This window comes from Orbicella franksi, chromosome 7 (genome assembly GCF_964199315.1).
Source record: "Orbicella franksi chromosome 7, jaOrbFran1.1, whole genome shotgun sequence".
Taxonomy (NCBI): Eukaryota; Metazoa; Cnidaria; class Anthozoa; order Scleractinia; family Merulinidae; genus Orbicella; species Orbicella franksi.
Genome location: NC_138151.1, coordinates 17,483,905 through 17,505,056, shown reverse-complemented (window position 1 = coordinate 17,505,056; position 21,152 = coordinate 17,483,905). Strand labels below are relative to the sequence as shown.

General features: G+C 40.3%; 4 protein-coding genes across 4 annotated transcripts; 3 read left to right on the top strand and 1 right to left on the bottom strand.

Moving 5' to 3' along the window:
- Positions 1 to 211: 211 nt before the first annotated feature.
- LOC145492638 (uncharacterized) lies at positions 212 to 7,002 on the top strand (the record flags this gene model as incomplete). The annotated part of the gene is made up of 4 exons (XM_081472059.1): positions 212 to 645; positions 1,068 to 1,217; positions 1,307 to 1,423; positions 6,887 to 7,002. Coding segments are annotated over exons 1-4 (750 nt in total), but the record flags the coding sequence as incomplete, so codon positions are not given.
- A 30-nt stretch (positions 7,003 to 7,032) lies between these two features.
- On the top strand, positions 7,033 to 8,089 carry LOC145491936 (putative skeletal organic matrix protein 7). Its single transcript, XM_081471236.1, has 2 exons — positions 7,033 to 7,142; positions 7,654 to 8,089. The coding sequence occupies exons 1-2, from the start codon at positions 7,033 to 7,035 to the stop codon at positions 7,937 to 7,939; spliced, it is 396 nt and encodes a 131-aa protein (XP_081327362.1). The 3' UTR covers positions 7,940 to 8,089.
- Positions 8,090 to 13,249: 5,160 nt separating this feature from the next.
- On the bottom strand, positions 13,250 to 14,767 carry LOC145492864 (uncharacterized). The gene has a single exon (XM_081472242.1). It carries the CDS (start codon positions 14,758 to 14,760, stop codon positions 13,369 to 13,371), a length of 1,392 nt encoding a protein of 463 aa, XP_081328368.1. The 5' UTR covers positions 14,761 to 14,767; the 3' UTR covers positions 13,250 to 13,368.
- A 15-nt stretch (positions 14,768 to 14,782) lies between these two features.
- Positions 14,783 to 16,221, top strand: LOC145492637 (uncharacterized). Its single transcript, XM_081472058.1, has one exon. The coding sequence runs from the start codon at positions 14,938 to 14,940 to the stop codon at positions 16,219 to 16,221; it is 1,284 nt and encodes a 427-aa protein (XP_081328184.1). The 5' UTR covers positions 14,783 to 14,937.
- The last annotated feature ends 4,931 nt before the right edge of the window (positions 16,222 to 21,152 follow it).

Below are 21,152 nucleotides of genomic sequence, written 5' to 3'. Positions count from 1 at the left end.
ATGGACTTTGTAGACAAGCAATAGAAATGTAGATAAAATCTAACCAAGCTCATCAACTGATGATATTCGAACATAGCCTCTGTTTTGTCCATGCTTTGCTTAATAAAAAAATACAGTGTATATTAAAATGTTAATTATGCTTGTTACGCGCTTCTTGCAGTTAAATTACAAAATCGTTGAAAAACCCCCTGTTTTTTCTTGACTCTTTGGCAGATCTGGATGAATGGATGGATCTGAATTGAAGCAATAAACAGAACTGTATAGGACTACGGACAGAGATGATACTTTTCCTATCGTGGCACACTCGTAAGGCAATGACGAAACTGCTTCTACAAGAAATGCCTCTTATCGCATTTGTGTTTATGGGGTCTTTGATGATTCGAAAGATTGCAACCCACGAGTGTGGAATCGAAAGTTACTCTATTTATCAAATGATGTTAAAGGGACACACCTTTAAGACGTTCAAAGCCCATCAAGGCTCACTTGACTGCAGACAAGCGTGCAATTCTGACGTCAGATGTCAAAGCTACAACTATGTCATATTGAAAGAAATATGTGAGTTGAATAACAGGACCAAGGAGGCCAGTCCAGAGGACTTTGTCAGGGACAAGGACAGATATTACATGATGAAGGCCCCTAAAAGAGGTATTGATATTATTATAACTAGACATATCAATCGTGAGAAAATAGCCTCATAGAGTAAGCACGCTTGAGGCCTTCTCTCTGTAGAAACACGAAACTTGCACAAGCTTTGGACGTAGTCATTGTGGGAGCAAACTAAGATGATGAACACAGTAAACAGGACGCTTTCCTCTTTTTCTAGCTGTGGTTTGAGAAAGATTTAAAGACAGAATTTTGCGGTTTTAGTGGAATCAAACAAAAAGTATCTATAAACTTTAATGGAATTTCAAAAAGCGTTTATAAAACTGCCGCCCGTAGACTTGCGTTCCCACAGTATTTCTCGTTCTTTAGTCCAAACTTCCGTTCGAGTTTTAAGTCTCGATAGCTGAATACGAATGATGTAAAATTTTCGTCTACTTCTTTAACGAGGACTGTTTGATTCTCAGTGCCCCTCGGCTCTATTCCCGAGCTGCCTGCCGATTCCTGTGCTGAGATCAAAGCCAGTGAAGGAGGACTAGCGGTCAGCGGCAATTTCTGGATAGATTACACGAGATCTGGAAACTCCCTTCTTGCTCACTGTGCCATGCACACAAACGGTAAGTAGACCAACTATTTTCTCAGTCCATGTTCCTGTTGATCACTTAATGTAGTGTATAGGGTAAGCATTCTTTTATCTTTACTTTAGCTACAAACTTCTGCCCTGCACACCGGTGTCTCAACCATGGCACTTGTGTAAACAGTCCTGGGAACTTCACATGTTTGTGCAATTCAGCTTGGTGGACTGGAAGATACTGTGAACTAGGTAAAATATAATTGTTACTTAAAATGGGTTATATTATTTGTTCAATGACAAAGAAGTTATCAATTACATTGTGTGCGAGTCCTTAAGCGAGTATATGTTTTCATTGGTCAAAAATTGTGAAACTGGGCCAACCAATCATGAATTTCGAGTCCCAATCTCATTCTGTAATAATAGGTCTTTTGCATCAGGTGGTAACGTGACCGATGATTTGTAAACTTTTTTTTGCTACAACTATATGAATTTCAGCACTGGAAGGAATATGTCTCAAATAGTCAAAAAACTAATTTTCTGACCAATGCCATGTAAGGATGAAATTTAATGGCGATTTGAATCAGGCTTTTCACAAGTTGCTCCAGATTTCCCAAAACGTTGCCCGCAATTTCTCACAAAGTTGCCCAAAAGTTGCTCCAAAAAGGTCAGAAGTTGCTTTTTGTAACTAAAGTTGCTCCAACAAAAAAAACACAAACAACCAAAAAGAACAAAAACATTTTGATGCTCTCTTCTTTGTTTGAACTGGTGCAAAAATATGCAAATTGTACAACAAAAGTAAGATTTCTAAGCATTTTTGTGCAATTTTGCGGCGTAACTAGCGTTGCTAAATCACCTTGTCCTCAATTAAAACCAAACAATGCATGAGCAAAGACTACGCATCAATATCAATCTTGTAAAAATTCTTCTCCTGAAACACTCGAGTCAGCCGGGTGTAAATTTTCGTGCGGAGACCTAGCAGCCCGGCTGCGTGCATCTTGCATCATCTGCCCCAGGGGAGAGTCTTTCTCCTTTTTCACGGGAAATTCATAAATTATCCACTAAAACATTGAGAAATATGAAAGCAAGGACAATTTAAGCACTAATTGCTCAAAATTGATAGAAAACTAGAAACTGCTCAGAATGCAAAAAGTTGCTCAAAACGAAAAAAAGTTGCTCAAAATACCAGAAGTTGCCAAAACGTTGCCGAGCAACTTGTGGAAAGCCCTAGATTTGAATAATGCAAAAATCTGGAGACCTTTCGGGGGTTTTGTGTGGAAACGAGGAAATGTTGCCCTCCAGAAGCCTTTTCCGAAGCTGCTAGCATATTATTATTTGAGATAAAAATGGGGTAAAATATTAGGACGAATGGAAGATACTAGGCTTTTACACCAGCTTAAACCGAGAGGCAAAGATCTTGTGGCAGGCTGAAAACTTGCAAAATTACAAGGATTTGTATGGAAAGCCACTGGAGGGTGACTGCCAGTGATGCTTTGCAGCTAAGCATATATGAAAACGGTTTTTTGTTTTCCACTTTTGAAAACATTATGAATACATCATTATGTTTTGGAAGAGCAAGTCACCTGACCAATTGTTGGAAAAGAGCTATTGGGGATATGAGGAAACTGATATGCAAAAGCAGCCTTGGACGGATAAATGGAATATCTGGAGTAAAAGAATAATTAAACAGCTAGGTGAAGAGCAATCGTTTTAGCAATGAATAAAGTTCCCACTCAGTGTTAAGACTTTTTGCGTATTTAGAACATTCAACGTCGCGGTAAATTTTATCAGCCTCTGCCTTTAATTTCATTCCTATCGTTTTCACACTAATAAGATGACTTTTTTGCCTGAGACGACTTGTCCGTCTCTACTATGAAAATGGTCATTCTGAATTTCAGTTTATTGTTTGGCCATTAAAATTATCTGATAAGTTAATAAAGATGGTGAATTTTAAGCGCGGTAATGAAATGTGAAGGTGAATTAATCAACATGACACGAGCGGGGGAGAAAGAAAAATTCTGAGTCCCCGACAGGAATCGAACCCATGACCTCCCGAACACCGGGCGGGCGCTCTATCCACTGAGCTACGAGAACTCATGGAGAGCGAGGTCATTTAACTGAGTTCATATATGATAGGTGTCCTGCATACTGCTAGGATCAACACTATCGAAGTCATCGTGAGTAGTGATAAGTTAATAAAGATGGTGAATTTTAAGCTCGGTAATGAAATGTGAAGGTGAATTAATCAACATGACACGATAGTGTTGATCCTAGCAGTATGCAGGACACCTATCATAGCGGAGCTCCGGCGGCCCGAAGGGCCGCCAAGCGGAGCCCCATACTCATATAGGAAAGAAAAGGAAAGCCATGAGTTGATTTTCTCATGGTTATCATGGCTAGCGGTATTGCTCGTGGGCGCGTACGCACGACGGCGACGACGACGGAGTCGCGCAACATGGCGGCCATACTCCAAATAATAGGTTGACTGAGACATGCAGCCTTGGTTTACCGTGCACTTCTTTGATATTGCACATCTATGTTATGATCAGTTGACACCTGTCAAAACAAGGTATCCGCTGACCAGTATCACCTGACCATATCGCGGGCTCAAGTTTATAGCTCATCGAGGTCGCGTGTTTTTTTGAAGCTGACCGCTGACCAAGTGCTGTTTTTGGTTTGGATCGCGGGCTCATGTAAGGTTAACTTGTTGAAAACAGGCCAGGATTGTTCGGAAGCCAGTTAACGTTAACCCAGGATTAACCGAATTATAACTTTTTCTTCTGTACAAATATTTTTTGCTGCTTTGTTTCGTGTATATGATGATTATTAAAACTCAAAACAGAAGGCCAAACAATATACAGAAAACCTCACCGCAAAGTTACTAAACTCAAATCAAAATTAATTCTACCTTTTCCTGGGTTAGCTTAGTCGGGCTCTGAACAACCCGGCCCAGGAGCTACGCTTTTAGGCTGGCCTAAATCTATATATTATATGAACTCAGTTAAATGACCTCGCTCTCCATGAGTTCTCGTAGCTCAGTGGATAGAGCGCCCGCCCGGTGTTCGGGAGGTCATGGGTTCGATTTCCGTTCTTGTCTCAGAATTTTTCTTTGTCCCACGCTCGTGTCATGTTGATTAATTCACCTTCACATAAAATTATCTGATTATACATTACTGCAAAAACTGGAAAATTAACATTAAGTTCGATCACTAAATGGAGACTTATTCATTCCTTGCTGAAACATTTGTTTATTCTCAGTTGGGATCAAGCTATTTCACGTATTCTTTTATTAATTTCTTGGTTTTCTCTTAGATGTTTCACACTTTTTGGTAACAACTGACGTTATCAATCTTTTTCTGTATTTTTGGTCTAAAATGCAATCCAGTGCTCCTAGAATAGAGATTGAGACCAGCGTTCGCACTTAGAATCTTCAATCCTTCTGACCAGTGGGCGAGAAATAAGCCACCCTGGGAAGTTCTGATTGTAAGTCCGAAAATTCGGACTTTAACTTAAATTGCGCATGCCTGGCTGTCAAACACGTGGCTTAGTCAAGTCGTCGGTGTTTTTAAAGCCAATCTAAGTCGAGCGTTTATAATTAACTGGACTCTAAACTGTCCCTCTCTTGTTACTCTTGCACTATGAAAGCGACAACTGAAACACTCGAAAACTGAAAAAAGTGTTTCGTAAATAAATGTATTCGCGCACAAAATGTACAACAGTACAAGAAAGGTACACGATACCTCAGGAGATCAACAAGAGAAACCAAACGTCTTTCGAGTATTTAGTAAAATTTCACAACAGCAAACACAGCGGGGGAAAATGGCTGATTGGTTGATTTATCAAAACATTAGTTCAGTTTAGTCTTCTACAGGAAAGACTCACATTAAAATCGATTGCCGATAATAAAATCGTATTTGTAAATACTGACAATAGGGTCCCCAATAGGTTTGGCGGGATGCGGGATTTGGCTTTTTTTCGCCGTGATATTCGGGATTTGAGCTGAAAACAGGGGCGGGAAGCGGGAATTAAAATTACGAGCGGGAGTGGGATTTCGTGTTTTTATGGGGTTGGGATGCGGGATTCGCAGGGGGAATTGAGCGGGATACTGGATTTAAATTATTACATGACCTCGTAAATTAACCAGCGCAAAAACCGAAAGCTGGTAGAAACGAACCTTTTGTGCATATAGCTGTGTTAGGTTTCTAATGAATAGCAACGACTCTCTACCTTATCAGGTTCTGTCAAACGTATCCATTATCGCTTGATTACGTTAGTATCATGAGATTGCATGAGGTCTTTGAGTCCTATTTCGATCATTTGTGTTGGCCTCTGATATTAATGACATCTGTCCATTGGCTCTTCGCGGCTTTGGCGCTCGTTGTCGTGGCTTCGCCGCTTTCTTAGCGCGCTCAAATTGCTTAAAAACCGCCAAGCTACACAGGCTATCCATTTCCGACATTTTCGACGCTCGTGCCTGTAATCTTGACCACCCCTCTGCCACCGATCATTTCTAGTTTTTCTTAGTCTTTCGACCTTTTCCAGAGTACTTGACCGGGCGCTTGGCTTGTTTTGGCCAGGATGGCTATATCGGATGGCGGTGATAACGATTTACCTAACGAATTATGCGACATTATAAATTGCGTCGCCATATTCACACCTTATTCAACATTAATTCTACGGGATGTAAATGAACCCACACACTGATCGAAAAGAGTAGGGGATGTAGTTCCTGGTGTGGCGGTCTATCTCTCATCTGATGGTCAAATGCACGGAGAAATTAGCTGCAAAAGCTACTCTGAAATCCGAGGGTAAATAAAGTAATGTATGTATGTGTATTTACGAAAAGGATGTGCGAGCAGGAATGCCTTCATTCGAAAAGAAAAATTCTTAGCCCAGATTTCAAAGAAAATGAAGACGCTGAAAGCTTTGAAGGAAACTGTCAGGTGTGTTTACGGGCCATCTCATGGAAATGAACAATCTTTTTCTTTCACTGACACGTGGGCAGAAGAAAACAAAACAGAACTGACCGTTTACAGAAAGTAACGTTATAATCATTTGTGCTTACTTATCTGCTACCCTTTGAATCCTTTTGTGATCTTCTAGGCGATATCTATTTTTAAAAGGTTTCTGCGTTAATTATTAATTTAATAATTTAACAAATTAATAATTAACGCGGAAATGTCTTTGAAAAGTGGACGGCTAAAAAAGGCGCGGGATGGCGGGATTAACAGGGGAAAATGGGCGGGAAAGCGGGATCTGAGAACCCTATTGTGGACCCTCTGACAAGCCGAATTTTGAAGTTTTGACGATGTTGCACTGCTTGTAGGGGAAGCTGCCTTAATTAAGGCTGGTTTTCACGAGAGCATTATAAGCACAAGCACAAGCACAAGCATAAGCATAAGCGCAGGTGAAAACAGCCGTGACATAAACTTAAGCAGAAACATAACAAGAGGGAACCCACTGATTTGTCTTGTGCAGTTTTCAATAGTAACGCGCTCGACATAAGCATAAGCATAAGCACAAGAAAAAGGAACTAAAAATATCTTCTTCTTTTGCGGTAGCAAAACAAAGAACCATTTTGCTTACGACCCGCGCGTGCTAACGGAATTAGTGGATAGCACGCCTTATACCCAGTTGCCAAAATAAATGCATCGATAATAATTTCACTTGTAAAAATTAGGAGAAACAGTGTTATTTTTCTCCCTTATCTTGCAGCTGTACTTCCGCCAGTGGTAGGCTGTGCCAGTCTGACCAGATCAGAAGCTACAAACAGCTATGAAGTGAACGCTACTCATGACAAACCACCCCAATTCTGCCTCGTTCTTCCCGAGGAGGAGATCAAGGGTGGAAATCCATACACAATGACAGTTGAACTGATGAATGTGATTGGAAAGAATGGCGTGGACCATGGACACCCTGGAGTGATGTACAACTTAATTGATGAAAACAACTTTGACTTTATGCACTTAAGGTTTGTACCGCGGGAAAAGCCCGCAAAAGCTAATGTTCGCCTTTATTATACAATATTAGTGATGGAATTAGTACGTGTAGATCATAACTTTATTTCAAGAGAAATCTCTTGCTTTATTCACATTAGCATAGGTGATATGTCTGACAGGCATAACAATTTTTTAGAAACGAATTCCGACCGCATGTAAAGGAGTGCATTTTTGACAATTTGCCCGAGTAGTTGAATGAGGAGGGGAGTATCTATTTGTAGTAGTTCAATGACTGGTTTAATTGTCTAGACGTCATTCCGATGACGGTGATACAGCAGTTCCCAGGGGATGTAAACTGAGGAGAAATCACATTAAAAATATGCTTCACTATCTCCCGATCTCTATGCCAGTTGTATAGTCGAAAATGTCATTTGACAAGATTTTTCACTGCCTCTAAACTAGCTGACCTAAATTATAGACGATTTAGATTTGAAATATTGCGAGAATAGAAACTTATTTTTTTTCCACCCTCATTTTATTCAGGACCCATGGTAATGGTGTTTGCTATCAGCTTGGTTACATTTTAACAGGGGGCTGGTATAAGACCACAAACGGAATCTGTCCCAATGGTAATCCACGTGGCGGAGTTTGGTTCACTTTTCGTGTTGAAGTCAGTTCGAATAAAAGCGTCAATATCTACCTCAACGATGATCTTATGACGTCATTGACGTCTCATTTTAGCACAAAGGGCCGCGGAGGAGTGTTAGCTTTAAATGGCCAGCAAAACATAATCCAGTTTAGAAAATTTAACCTAACCGGCACTAACTAGCAATCGAGCAATGTCTGGCAGGTAACAACAAGATTAATACATTTAATAGACGTTCAAAGAACGTGTACACGGGCTTCTTATCCAAATATATATCAAATCGTACTCTAAAATTATTAAACACACACACACAAAGATAAATACTCTGATCAGGATAATCAACATTAGAGTTAGCTAACATGTAGATATTTTCTATTTTCCATTCAAGTTTCTTCGCGAATATCCGCTTTATCCAATTGCTTTTTGTTTGCTTCACTTTCGAAGTTCTGATCACGAAGATATTTTTTCAATATCTGATTTGTTCGAGAGAAGAAGCATGAGCTTGGCTAATTTGATTAGCTTTAATCTCGAGCTATTGCCAATTCGTGGATCTTCCTTAGCACTCTGGTGACCAACGCTTAGCACTTTGGTGACCAAGAAAAACAATGGCTTTCCTACAGATGCCCGAGTTGTAATAAACGTTACTTTTCAGTGTTGTTATTAGAACTGCTTATATATCACCAGATGGATTCAAACCTGTTGATGGAAAGCAATCATGGGATTTCCCCCAAGAATGTTTGTGAAATCTTGTGTGCCTAGGGGTAGAGTTGTAAACAAGTAAATGCTCGCTTTTCAAGCAACAACAACAACAACAACAAAAGAACTGATCCCGTGACTTGCTCATTATGGTATGGTACAATTAATTTAATCACTGTGTGCTAACGCCATCCTTTAATAGAAATCTCGAGCTGACAGATGTAATCCTATCGCTAAATAGTAGAATTCTTACTAAGTTCAAGGTGTTGAAGTAATTATTTTCAATTATTTCTGAAGACTTTAACTATAGTGCACACTGTAGTTGTAAACTCAGCGCACCGCGTACGTGGAATTAAGGGGACTAAATCTTCACGTGAAACTTACAGCTTTAAGGTCATTCCTCACATTTGCATTGCGCATCCTTACTGCGCATAATTTATGGCGTCATTAGAGCGCACTTGTGCACGCGCATATTGAAAACATGACGGATTTGCCTTGATATTGAGCTCTGTCAGTTAAAAAATGGCTCTAGCTCACCAACGAGCATGGGCACCCCAATTTTTTTTCCAGTCGTTGTAATCAACTAATCATAAGCTTTGCGTGAGGAAAGACTGATCTAATTTCTGTTGCTGAAAATTGAATAAATAAGAAAAAGAGCAAATACACTGTGGTCTTTTCTATTTTGCAGTCGGTAATTACGCCAAGAAATTTGGTTCAAATTTTTAATCAAGGATTTAGCTTTCTGACTGAATCAAACTTAAACGTTTATTTGTGGTCCGACACAACGTATTGACTGTAGTTTAATGCGTTTTCTTATGAGTCCGGGCTTACAAAGATGTTACAATTACTGGGAATGCGTTCTTATAATAAGCATTAAATAATACAAAAATGGGGCATTTTCAATGCCTCACTGCTCCTTAATGAGCATGGGCACCCACTTTTTTTATTTCAAAATTGAAGTTATCATATGACAAATATTCAGTGGACAAAGTTTGAACAAAAATCTATTGTCACTTTTATTTCAGAGGAATTACCTTAACGGTACATGCACTCGTTTGAAGTTTTTATTTCCCGTAACGGCGAGTGTCCTTCTTGTAATATTCTTAGAAATTGTCCAATATTACTCGTAAATACTTAAATGATACTCCTGAGAAAAGAGAAAACGTCACCATTTTGTAGAATGACCCCCAACCACTGCACATGCACTAGTGGCCGATCAGTTACTCTGATTCTGGCATTTTCATAGGTATGATACCGAGAGCATTCTGTTGATCCAATTTAGTAATGTCTCTTAAAACCGTAGATTGTAAAACTTCTTTGACTGTTAATTGGTCAAGTAATATTTCTTATTATTTACTTCTGTTTGATTGGCACATATTATGTTTAATTTGTATATTTTAAAATAGCATTTTGGAGTTGTAAAAAATAACATTGTGGATGGTAAAATAAACTGTCTGGTGAAGCACTGGGAAAATCACTTCTGAAACCGTTAAGTCATTAACAGAGATAACCCCTTTGGTCCTGAAAAGAAAAACTCATTTATTGGCCGGGAGAGGTTAGAGATTTTGATGAGAATTTGTTCTAAGGCGAAAAGAAGTTACGACTGGAATTTCGACCTGAAAAGAAAGCTTAATTATAGGACAGACCCTTATACAAAATGTATTTATCGGTCTTCAGTGTCTATTTCCGCTTGTACATTAAGTATATTTAGCACATGTATACCTGGTAACGTAATTAGTACATTGGGAGGTACATATTAAAGTCACGTTGTTACGTTAGCTTCGTGTTGGTTGTTGTAATAAAGTAGTAAACTTTATTGTTTTGTACATTGTTTAAGGGAGCCCACAGTGAATTTTTCATTTTTTCATTGGTAAGAAGTGGCTTTTCGGTTGTCCCACTCATGTCTGTTACTGACGCACAAAAATAGAAAAACATTTTGTTAAGAAAGAGTCTAGATGAGGACTATGCAGGCAAGTCTACAGTGAACATCACCGATTCCCCTAAAACTTGGCACACTTGTGAAACATCACTAGTGCATTAACAATATAACAGTCTGGTTCAACTCCCTATTGTTTATGAGATAATTATGTCAATCAAACTGCCAGACAATGAAAAGTGTTCAAATTTGCGATAAAAACATGCATCAACTTTGATAACTTGTTGCAAGCTAGAAACAACGGGAAACGACTTGATGTTCCTACATAGAATAGTTCTAACCTCTAGCAACCTCTAACAATAAAACAACGTTGACTAAACACCTTACTTCTGTGCCTTATTTCATGTGGCCAGCAGCTAAATTTCAACTTCCCCTAGTCAAGTCATATCTGAACAGTAGGGTCTCAAAAGTCGTTGTTTGTAGAGATGCGGCGTTTTCCCAATCGAATTCGAAGCTATCTAAAGCTTGCCAAAGAGATTATCTTTCAGTTTAAAAAGAAAAACTATGCAAAGGACTCTGTGGGACAAGCTCTCTTTGCATCAAACTAATGTCTGTGACAATATGCAAATGAGCTCAACAAGGAATTACTGTCAGACTGGAGTGGAAATAATATAAGGTAAATAAAACGTTACTTAACGAGAAGCGATACATCGTTTGAAACATTTTGCAACTCCAATTTAGTTATTTTGTTAGTATTTAAGTTGCTGTTAGCTGGTTGGCATGGCTAATTGGAAGGAAAGCCGCAAACGTCATAAGTTGTCATACAAACCGCTGGTTGCACTCGCATCAAAGTGAAGGCCGCATCATATCATTTAGAAATCACTGCCTTGAAGGTTGAATAACGTAGCTCGTTTGGCAACCAAGCTTCATTTTGTTGTATTTCCAACACCTGATAATAATTTTTCGGACAAGATGTTATCGAGCCACCCGGCCAGCTGGCTGTTTTAATACTTGATCAACTTGTTTTACTATCCAATCGCGTGTTTTGTTCAAACAGTGAAAACAATTTTTTCTCCGTAACGAAATGTTATATTACTTCATTCTTTTCCATACAATGGAAACCAGCAGAATATTTTTTGCGTTGTTGTTTTACTATTAGTAACGCACAAGCTGGAATGTTTAATTGCGTGACAGAGTACGTCACTTGTGACATCTTACAGCTGTATTTTGTATCAGATTTCATACTTGAATTCGATCACATTTACGATCGCTATGACCTCTTTCGAATTCCCTTAGCTTTAAGAGGACATTTCAAGAAAGAGTGTGGTGTATCTGGTCGGTACAAACACCAGGCAGCACTTGTATCATTATAGACCTGCTCAAAAGACGTTTCTGATCATCTGAACGGCTGTTAAAAAACCACACCCACGAGTGTTGAAGCGTAATGGAAACTTTGTTTATACAGAGTTGGTTTGTTTGACGAGGCGGGAGATTCTCCTACTTTTTCCCCCCTTTACTATTCCCTTACCAAACGTCACGTGATACGTTGTCTAGCTATGATAGTTAAAACTCACGCTCCCGTTTGACCGCAAAACTTTCATCTACTATCACTGACTATGAATAATGCCATCTATTGTCATTCACTTTGAACTTGTTCCGGCAAACGCTTTAAGATAGTAAATACAATGACGCGAGAAACTGCAAACGTTTTATCCCATTTGACCTTGCGAATGGTCGGGAAAGTGTGTCGGTCAAATGTTTCCCCTCAAATCCGGGTAGGCTCACGTTTTCGAAACATGACTAAGCAAAACTGAAATTGAGAAAAACCTTAAAATTGGTAAAAAAAATAAGGCTATATCCGGGGGCATTCCCATATAAAGGACGGGGGGGGGGTGCTCATTGTACCGTTCAGGGGTCTAAAAAGCGGTATTGGTACCTCTTAGGGTGTTCAACCCTAAAAGGTCCACAGCGCGAGCCTTGGCGGTACCCTTTAGGGTATTGAGCCGAAAGTAATACGACGGGAAATGTTTGACAATCAGTTAACTGATTTTTAATTTTGTCGCATTTATACCGGGAATTTACAACTCTTCAATAAAAGAGTGTACATTGTTCAGTTTGGATAACGAAGCTTTTAAGTTAACCGCTAATTCTCTTTATCGCTATTAAAAATTATGAAAGTGTCAGTTAATTTGCTGTTTAAGAATTGGTATCTCTTAGGGGTGGAAAAAATCCAAGCCTCGTCCACAAAACAGGATCTTGGTACCTCTTAAGTTTTTTTTTGTGTATGGGAGTCCCTCTCTGAGCGCAAAGCCATATCGCACAGCGCTAGCAGGAGTATCGATCGGAACGCTTGCTCGAGCTTTCGATTAATTTTAGTAGTCTAAAAAGCAGCTGCCCCTACAAACAAATTGAACAATGAACAAAACGAGAGAAATAAACCATCAGAAGGCATAGAGCGATAACATTTACCGAGACCTTGTTTATTCTAAATAAACGAAAACTCGAATTCATCACAAGTCTTCACACTGAGTAGCAACTTAATTCATTGCTATAAAGTTTGTCGTTCAGTTAGATTTTTAAGTTAGACCAGTTCTATTTATCCGTCCACAGCTGCTTTCGCAGATTTCGATGCTACATTTTACAATAACTGCAGAAATTCTCGCGCACTCATTGGCTAATTTTCATTGTCTATAAGCAAACAAACACATGAATTTCTAATTTATGCTATGCGTCAACTAGTGAGAGCAGACAATGTGACAATTTTCACTGCAAAAAAACCATTGACGTCAGTTTTTCATGCGTCTGTCCGTTTATTGAGCATGAATTTCGTTATAAAATTGTCAAAGTAGTCTGCGGACCCACAGCTACTTTGACAATGTTATGACGAAATTCAAGATCAATAACAGGACATATACAAGCAAAAACTAACGATAGATAAATCCGACGTTTCGGCGACATCTTGGCGCCATTGTCAAGGGAAACTAATTAAATATGCGATTTCAAGAGTAACTAAGAGTTCAGAGTTTCTAATTTGCATAAGTTAGACAAAGACTTTAGCGCGAACTGAGTCTGATTGTACATTTAAACACGGTCGTAATTGTTTAATGAGTAACATCTCATTAATGAGACAATCAAACTTGTTGTGGCATTTTTTCAACACGCTAAAACGATTGCGAAGGTCATCCGGAATCCTGCCTGCGTGTCTATTATCATAGTGATTGCGTACTGACGAGGTCTTGCTTCTATGTCCATCAACGCGTACGAACAGATGGCCACGGGTGTAACCGACATAACCAGCATCGCACTGGTCACACTTGAAGTTATACACAACGCATTGTTGATCAATGAGCTGAGGCTTAGGTTCGCTTGTCGGGAACTCCTGGGCAATCTTGCGGCTCGTAAACACCGGTTGAACACTGGTCTGCAGCTTCACACTGAGATCTTTCAACTGTGTCTTCACGATATTAGCAGACTCCTGGTCTTTAAAGGGTATGACAACCCGAGTAGTGTTTTCTGTCGTAGATCTGGACCGTAATGAGGGCTGGTCAGCGACCTTTAAATTTAGGAAGGTTTTGACAGTGGAGTCAACAAGGTGCTTGGGATATTTCAGTTTAGAGAAAACAGACTTCAGTCGTTCGCACCCCTCAGTGAAGTAGGACCATGACGAAGACAGGCGATGTGCGCGATCGAGCATAGTTGTCAATAGTCCGCGCTTGTACCTATTATCGACATGACTGTGGTAATGGAGAAGCAGACCACTGTTTGTTGGCTTCACAAACACTTTAGTTTCAATACGAGGCGCTCTGTTTAGGAGTTGAGTACCGAGAAAGGGAAGCATTCCATCATTTTCGACCTCCATAGTGAAGTTGATGGCGGGGTGAGCGTGGTTGAGGGTGTTAAGAAAGTCCCTAGCTGTAGACAAATCGGGCATCACAGTGAATGTGTCGTCAACATATCGACGATAGTAAGGTGGCAGCTTGCCCTCAACATCTAGTTTCTCTTCAATAGACGACATGAATACGTTGGCTAGCAAGGGCCCAAGGGGTGACCCCATCGCTACTCCGTCGATCTGTTCATACAGGGATCCATTAAATTGGGAAAGCTGCCCCTTGGTGGCCACACCCAAAAGATCAATAAGGTCTTGCTTTGAAATGTTCAAATCATACTCGGAATTAAACCAGTTGTTTCTAAAGGCTCTGTCTGCGAGAATCGTAATGGTTTCATCCAAAGGTACATTCGTGAACAAGGAGGACACATCATAGGACACCAGCAAGTCACCAGGTGTTATGTTGAGGTCTCGCGGTAGTTCGTTCACAAAATCGAAAATGTCCGTGACTGTGTACTGATTTAACGACAACGGTTTGAGCTTGTTGTCCAACCATTTCGCCAGAGCATAATTATACGTATTAGTCGCTGATAGGATTGGTCGCATGGCTAATTTCTCCTTTGACCACCCAAGCACTATCATCCGCTTTTAGCAAAGGAGGCTCTTGTACAATCTATCATCACAAGGATCCTCCCTCACGCTGTGGCCCAGTCTCTTCGTCCGACCGGTTCTAGACTGGCACACCTGTACGGGTTGCCGAAAACACACAAGGAGAAATTAGCCATGCGACCAATCCTATCAGCGACTAATACGTATAATTATGCTCTGGCGAAATGGTTGGACAACAAGCTCAAACCGTTGTCGTTAAATCAGTACACAGTCACGGACATTTTCGATTTTGTGAACGAACTACCGCGAGACCTCAACATAACACCTGGTGACTTGCTGGTGTCCTATGATGTGTCCTCCTTGTTCACGAATGTACCTTTGGATGAAACCATTACGATTCTCGCAGACAGAGCCTTTAGAAACAACTGGTTTAATTCCGAGTATGATTTGAACATTTCAAAGCAAGACCTTATTGATCTTTTGGGTGTGGCCACCAAGGGGCAGCTTTTCCAATTTAATGGATCCCTGTATGAACAGATCGACGGAGTAGCGATGGGGTCACCCCTTGGGCCCTTGCTAGCCAACGTATTCATGTCGTCTATTGAAGAGAAACTAGATGTTGAGGGCAAGCTGCCACCTTACTATCGTCGATATGTTGACGACACATTCACTGTGATGCCCGATTTGTCTACAGCTAGGGACTTTCTTAACACCCTCAACCACGCTCACCCCGCCATCAACTTCACTATGGAGGTCGAAAATGATGGAATGCTTCCCTTTCTCGGTACTCAACTCCTAAACAGAGCGCCTCGTATTGAAACTAAAGTGTTTGTGAAGCCAACAAACAGTGGTCTGCTTCTCCATTACCACAGTCATGTCGATAATAGGTACAAGCGCGGACTATTGACAACTATGCTCGATCGCGCACATCGCCTGTCTTCGTCATGGTCCTACTTCACTGAGGGGTGCGAACGACTGAAGTCTGTTTTCTCTAAACTGAAATATCCCAAGCACCTTGTTGACTCCACTGTCAAAACCTTCCTAAATTTAAAGGTCGCTGACCAGCCCTCATTACGGTCCAGATCTACGACAGAAAACACTACTCGGGTTGTCATACCCTTTAAAGACCAGGAGTCTGCTAATATCGTGAAGACACAGTTGAAAGATCTCAGTGTGAAGCTGCAGACCAGTGTTCAACCGGTGTTTACGAGCCGCAAGATTGCCCAGGAGTTCCCGACAAGCGAACCTAAGCCTCAGCTCATTGATCAACAATGCGTTGTGTATAACTTCAAGTGTGACCAGTGCGATGCTGGTTATGTCGGTTACACCCGTGGCCATCTGTTCGTACGCGTTGATGAACATAGAAGCAAGACCTCGTCAGTACGCAATCACTATGATAATAGACACGCAGGCAGGATTCCGGATGACCTTCGCAATCGTTTTAGCGTGTTGAATTAGAAACTCTGAACTCTTAGTTACTCTTGAAATCGCATATTTAATTAGTTTCCCTTGACAATGACGCCAAGATGTCGCCGAAACGTCGGATTTATCTATCGTTAGTTTTTGCCTGTATATGTTTATCTAAATCATTGTTAATAACAGGACAGACCCATGAAAATCTGACGTCAATTTGTTACTTTAATATCCCCTTTGTTTTCTTTATTTCGTAGTAGGCAATCCAATCAACTCTAAAGAAAGAAACGAAGCTGCGCGACCGCGCTCAACAGGTGACGAAATATACAGAATAGCGCTTTTGCAACAATTGGTTATGTGACTTGCTCTTCAAGAACAAACTGATTTATGATTTCTGTGCACGTTAAAAATAAGAGAGAAAAAGATGTTTTGCCTTCCAGTCACGCTCAAGTGTCTTTCCATATAAATCCTAAACTTGTAATTTTGCAAGTTTTCAAACTGCCATAAAATCTTTGCCTCTCTGATTAAGCTGTTGAAAAAGCCTAATATTTTACCACCTTTTCTAACTCCCGTAGTTATATGCCAACATCTTCGGAAAAGATTTCTGAGGCCAAAGCTTCTTCGCTTTCACACAAAACCTCCTAATTTTTGCGAAATCGCCATTAAATTTCAAGCTAACATGGCATTATTACCCTGATTATTTAGACATACTAGTACTCTCCCCAGTTCTGAAATTCATTCTATTGTAGCTAAAAGTTTGCAATTTATCGGTCACGTGAAAACGTGATGCAAAAGGCCTATTATCACAGAACCACATTGAGACTTAACTTATAATGATTAAAATGAAATTTATGCCTGGTTGGCCCAGTTAAACACTTTTAAAACATAACTAAAGCAAAGCACGCGCTCTGATTGGTTGATTTAGCGTCTACTATTTGCCCATGGGTGTACGCTGCTGACGTGTGTGCTAATGTTTACAAAGCAAATCTTTTGACAGACATTGTTTCCAAAGTAATGGCCGACGTCCTTCTGCCAGTAACGCGAAACTGTCTTCACAGTTGTCTGAAGATGAAACTTTATCGAGTTACTGGTGTGCAGTCGGTTGTCATGAATGAATTTTCGCGAGCTTGTTTTCTCTTGTCATGTAAGACTACACGAACATTTTTTTGTGATGTAGCTCAATAAAAGGACTTCTGTTGTTCCAATGTCGCAATGTTATGTTATAAAACAAATGGTAAACACCATAGCGTGCACTATTGAGTTATGGATGCACTTGTGAGGTTTGCTAAGCACTCAAGAAGCTAGAGTCGCACTCGGCTATCGCCTCGTGCGAGTCTTACGCTTCTTCCGTACTTAGCAACCTCCCGCCTGCATCCATAACTCAATAGTGCACGCTATGGCGTTTACCATTTGTTAATTTGATCACTGTGACTAATCATTCGTGTTTCTATCAAATTGTTAAAACTCGAGCGGACGTTTGGGCTAAAGAACAACAAAGGCTACGGGAAGGCAAGTTTATACAGGCGATGGTTTTATAAAACGCATTTTGACGACGTCCCCCAAAATTTCATTGGTGTTTCTATGACTCCACAAAGAAATGCGAATTTCCGCGTTTAAATTCTTCCTCAAATCACAGCTAGAAAAATAGGAAAGTGTCGTGTTTACTGCTATCATCATCTTTGCTCCCGCAATCACTACGTCCAAATCTCGTGCCAGTTTTGCATTTCTACAGAGACAAGGACGGCTTTAATTGAGAGGGCTCTACTCTCGTAGGTTACTCACATATGTTTTTGAACATGACATAGTTACAGCTTTGACATCTGACGTCAGAATTACACGCCTGGCTGCAGTCGAGTGAACCTGGACTAGCATTGAACGTCTTAAAGGTGTGTTCCTTTAACATCATTTGATAAGTGGAGTAGCTTTCGATTCCACACTCGTAAGTAGCAATCTTTCGAATAATCAACGACGCTATAAATGGCCTAGAAGTGTGATAAGAGGCTTTTCTTGTAGAAACGTTTTTCATTATTGGCTGTGCGAAGAGAGGAAAAGTATCATCTCTACTCGTGATTTTTGTCTTGAAAGAACCAGAATTGTACGGTTATTTTTATTGCTTCAATATGAAACATTTTCAGCCAAATCTTTTTTAAGGGGCAAGCCAAAACAGGTTTTTCAACGATTTTTGCGTGGACTGGCGCTGTTATATGACTTTGACCAGCACGCCGCAACATTTTAGTAGATACTATTTTCTCAGCAAACAAATCAGTCAAAAAGCTTACCAGCCGTAGTGCTGGCAGGTGCAAGCAGTGTAAATGGCGGTGTTTGATTGTCATCAGTTAATGAGCCGTGTTAGGTTTCATCTACATTTCGACTGATTATTTTCAAGTCCATTTTGAAAATGTTACTGTTTGCTCAAAGTCACTGTGAGGGTGAGGTATATATGTTATTTGCCGGCTGGGAGGTCCGTATGGTGAAAAACTGCAACCGAGATCTTGAAAATGTTGCCCGAGGACGCAGACCGAGGGCAGCATTTTCAAGCCCGAGGTCACAGTTTTTCACTATACGGACCAACCCTAAGCCGGCAAATAACATGTTTTTGGTTTTTTTTTCCTGCGGTGAATTGGTTTTACAGATTACAAATGGGTTTGTTTACGCAACTCTTGTCATTGAATCGGCTTCCGCGCCGTCTATTAACGAGTTGTAAAAAACTCTTCGCAATGAGCGAGTAACTCAGATAGTAGACGATGAAATATTTTTTTTCGAACTACTTTTTGTTAGTTGCATTTATTTCACCAGTTAAGTTCTCCAAAATTTGTTTTTGCGGTGTGAAATTTCGTGCGAAGTTTGAAGTTTTACTACAAAAACAATTTCTGTCAGTCGTTGCTTTTAAAAGCACTCGGAAATCAGACTTTTCTACCGTAAATTGAACAGCAGAAAGCGAGGAAATTCGTTAAGAGTATTCCACAGAAATTCTCCTAAATACAGCAACGATTAGAGAGGTAAACTCGACTGAAATTGACTCAAATTTTTACGGCGAGAGAAACGCAGGATTACGTATGGGTTATTGACCAAGTGTGAGGTCAAGATGGCTGGATATATATTGGACCCTCACATCAAGCATATGTGAAACATATATTTCGGTACAATATATGTCCCCATACATGACCTACCTACCAGGCAAAAGACGCCGTGCGCTGATTCACTTGACCGTGGGCGTAGGCAGACTAATTTTCGCGGCAAAAGAAACGAGCAGGCAAGATGGTTATCTTTTGACGATGTTTAGGCTTGCCCGTGTGTGGAGGTTAATTAAATCAGTTCAACATGGCTCGGTGTTTACCCGTCGTCAGTGCGGAGGCATCTCCGAGACTACAGAATACTCATTACGCACAGCTAGAGATGTACTACTGAGAAGTACACCCACTGCTGGCGTCTCGGGTTTCAACCTTGTAAAACTGCGAACAGGCTCAACCCTGAATTCTGAACGAACCCTGTCTCAAATTGTGATGGATGTGGAATTGGGGGTAAGTCTGTTTGTGGTACACTTTCCTTTTTAGGTTAGATCTTTCATTATACAAACTTAACTCGACTGAACATTTCGAATAAGGAACGAAAAAATTGATTTGCAGACGTGCGACCTCGGAATGATTTGACTCGATACAAGCAGGATGGAACGTGTACCAGTGTGTCAACACCTGACCAGCTATCTGTAATATTCTATATTGGGCTTATTGTTACACGTGTTGTGCCCTTCTTCTAGGCTTAAATTTCCTAATTTTTGAGCCTGCATGCTGAGCCTGCACACTGAATCGATACTAAGCGTACTTACGTCAGGGCGTATCTAATCGATATTTTCGATACTCGATAGAAATCGAATGTAATCGATCGTAATCGATACTAATCAATCGATTAATATCGGAAATCGATAGAAATCGATCACTCCTGTCTTTGTGACTATCGATTTTGATCGATTTCTGTAATTAGCTTTCGATTGTATCGATTTGTTCGACAATGACTGAAAAGAAAATGGACGAAGATTCTCTTTCATAAAGTTCTCAGTTTTATGCTAGAATGAGTCACAACTCACTCGAACAAAAACACAGTAGTCCAAACTGATCTGATAACATTCCCTTTACATGGCTTTATTTAAGATTGACCATAGGATTTTAAACAAATTTTGACACTGAAAAGGATTAAAACATGAACAACGTAACTGTTACAAAACTATCGTTTCCGCCTTCACAATTAGAGTCATGCTTGTTGTTATGATATCTCGAGTCCTCCTCTCGCTCTCTTCAATTCGGTTAGTAAGCCGTTCCACAAATGGTTTCGAGAATTTACCATAATTCGTTCTTTTATAGCGTATTTATTGGCAGATATTAAAGATGTTGTTTGAATAAGGAAGGTTGTCGTTTTTGTGGTCAGCGGCTTACAAATCTAAACAAGCCCTTCGCACTCCATGAGCCACCATGTGTGCCTCCCCATAAGCGCTCGCAAATTACTCTTCTAAATTCTCGGAGAACGGACGACAGTTTGCCAATTTCTATAGTAGTGACTCCGGATATTAACCACGATTCTGATGATTCTAGAGTACAAGTTTTCCTTTGATTTGTTTGTTAGTTTTCATTATTCAATACCCGTAAGTACAGCAAAGATCGAGTACACAGTACACAACACCATAGGACTGCTAGGCTGAAATCTGCTGAAATATTGCTTTAAACAGCTATAAAGCAGTGGTACTGGTGAAAAACAAAATAAGAAAAGTAGCTACCATTGGAGAAAGAAGTAGGTAGGTAAAGTCTGCATGCGAGCCACGTGGCCCATCAGGCCGGAGTTTATCCCGGTTTCTGTAGCATGAAGCGACTAGGAGTATTTCTACTCCCCCCTGGATGGGATGCTAGTCCATCGCAGGGTTACCCCCAGCATTAAGTTCGCCAGTACCCATTTATACACCTGGGTGGAGAGAGGCACTGTGAGAG

Coding starts and splice junctions, on each gene's coding strand:
- LOC145492637 (XM_081472058.1), top strand. CDS start 14,938: ATGCGACCAATCCTATCAGCGACTAATACGTATAATTATGCTCTGGCG.
- LOC145492864 (XM_081472242.1), bottom strand. CDS start 14,760: ATGCGACCAATCCTATCAGCGACTAATACGTATAATTATGCTCTGGCG.
- LOC145491936 (XM_081471236.1), top strand. CDS start 7,033: ATGACAGTTGAACTGATGAATGTGATTGGAAAGAATGGCGTGGACCAT. Junction 7,143..7,653: donor TTTGACTTTATGCACTTAAG/GTTTGTACCGCG, acceptor CATTTTATTCAG/GACCCATGGTAATGGTGTTT.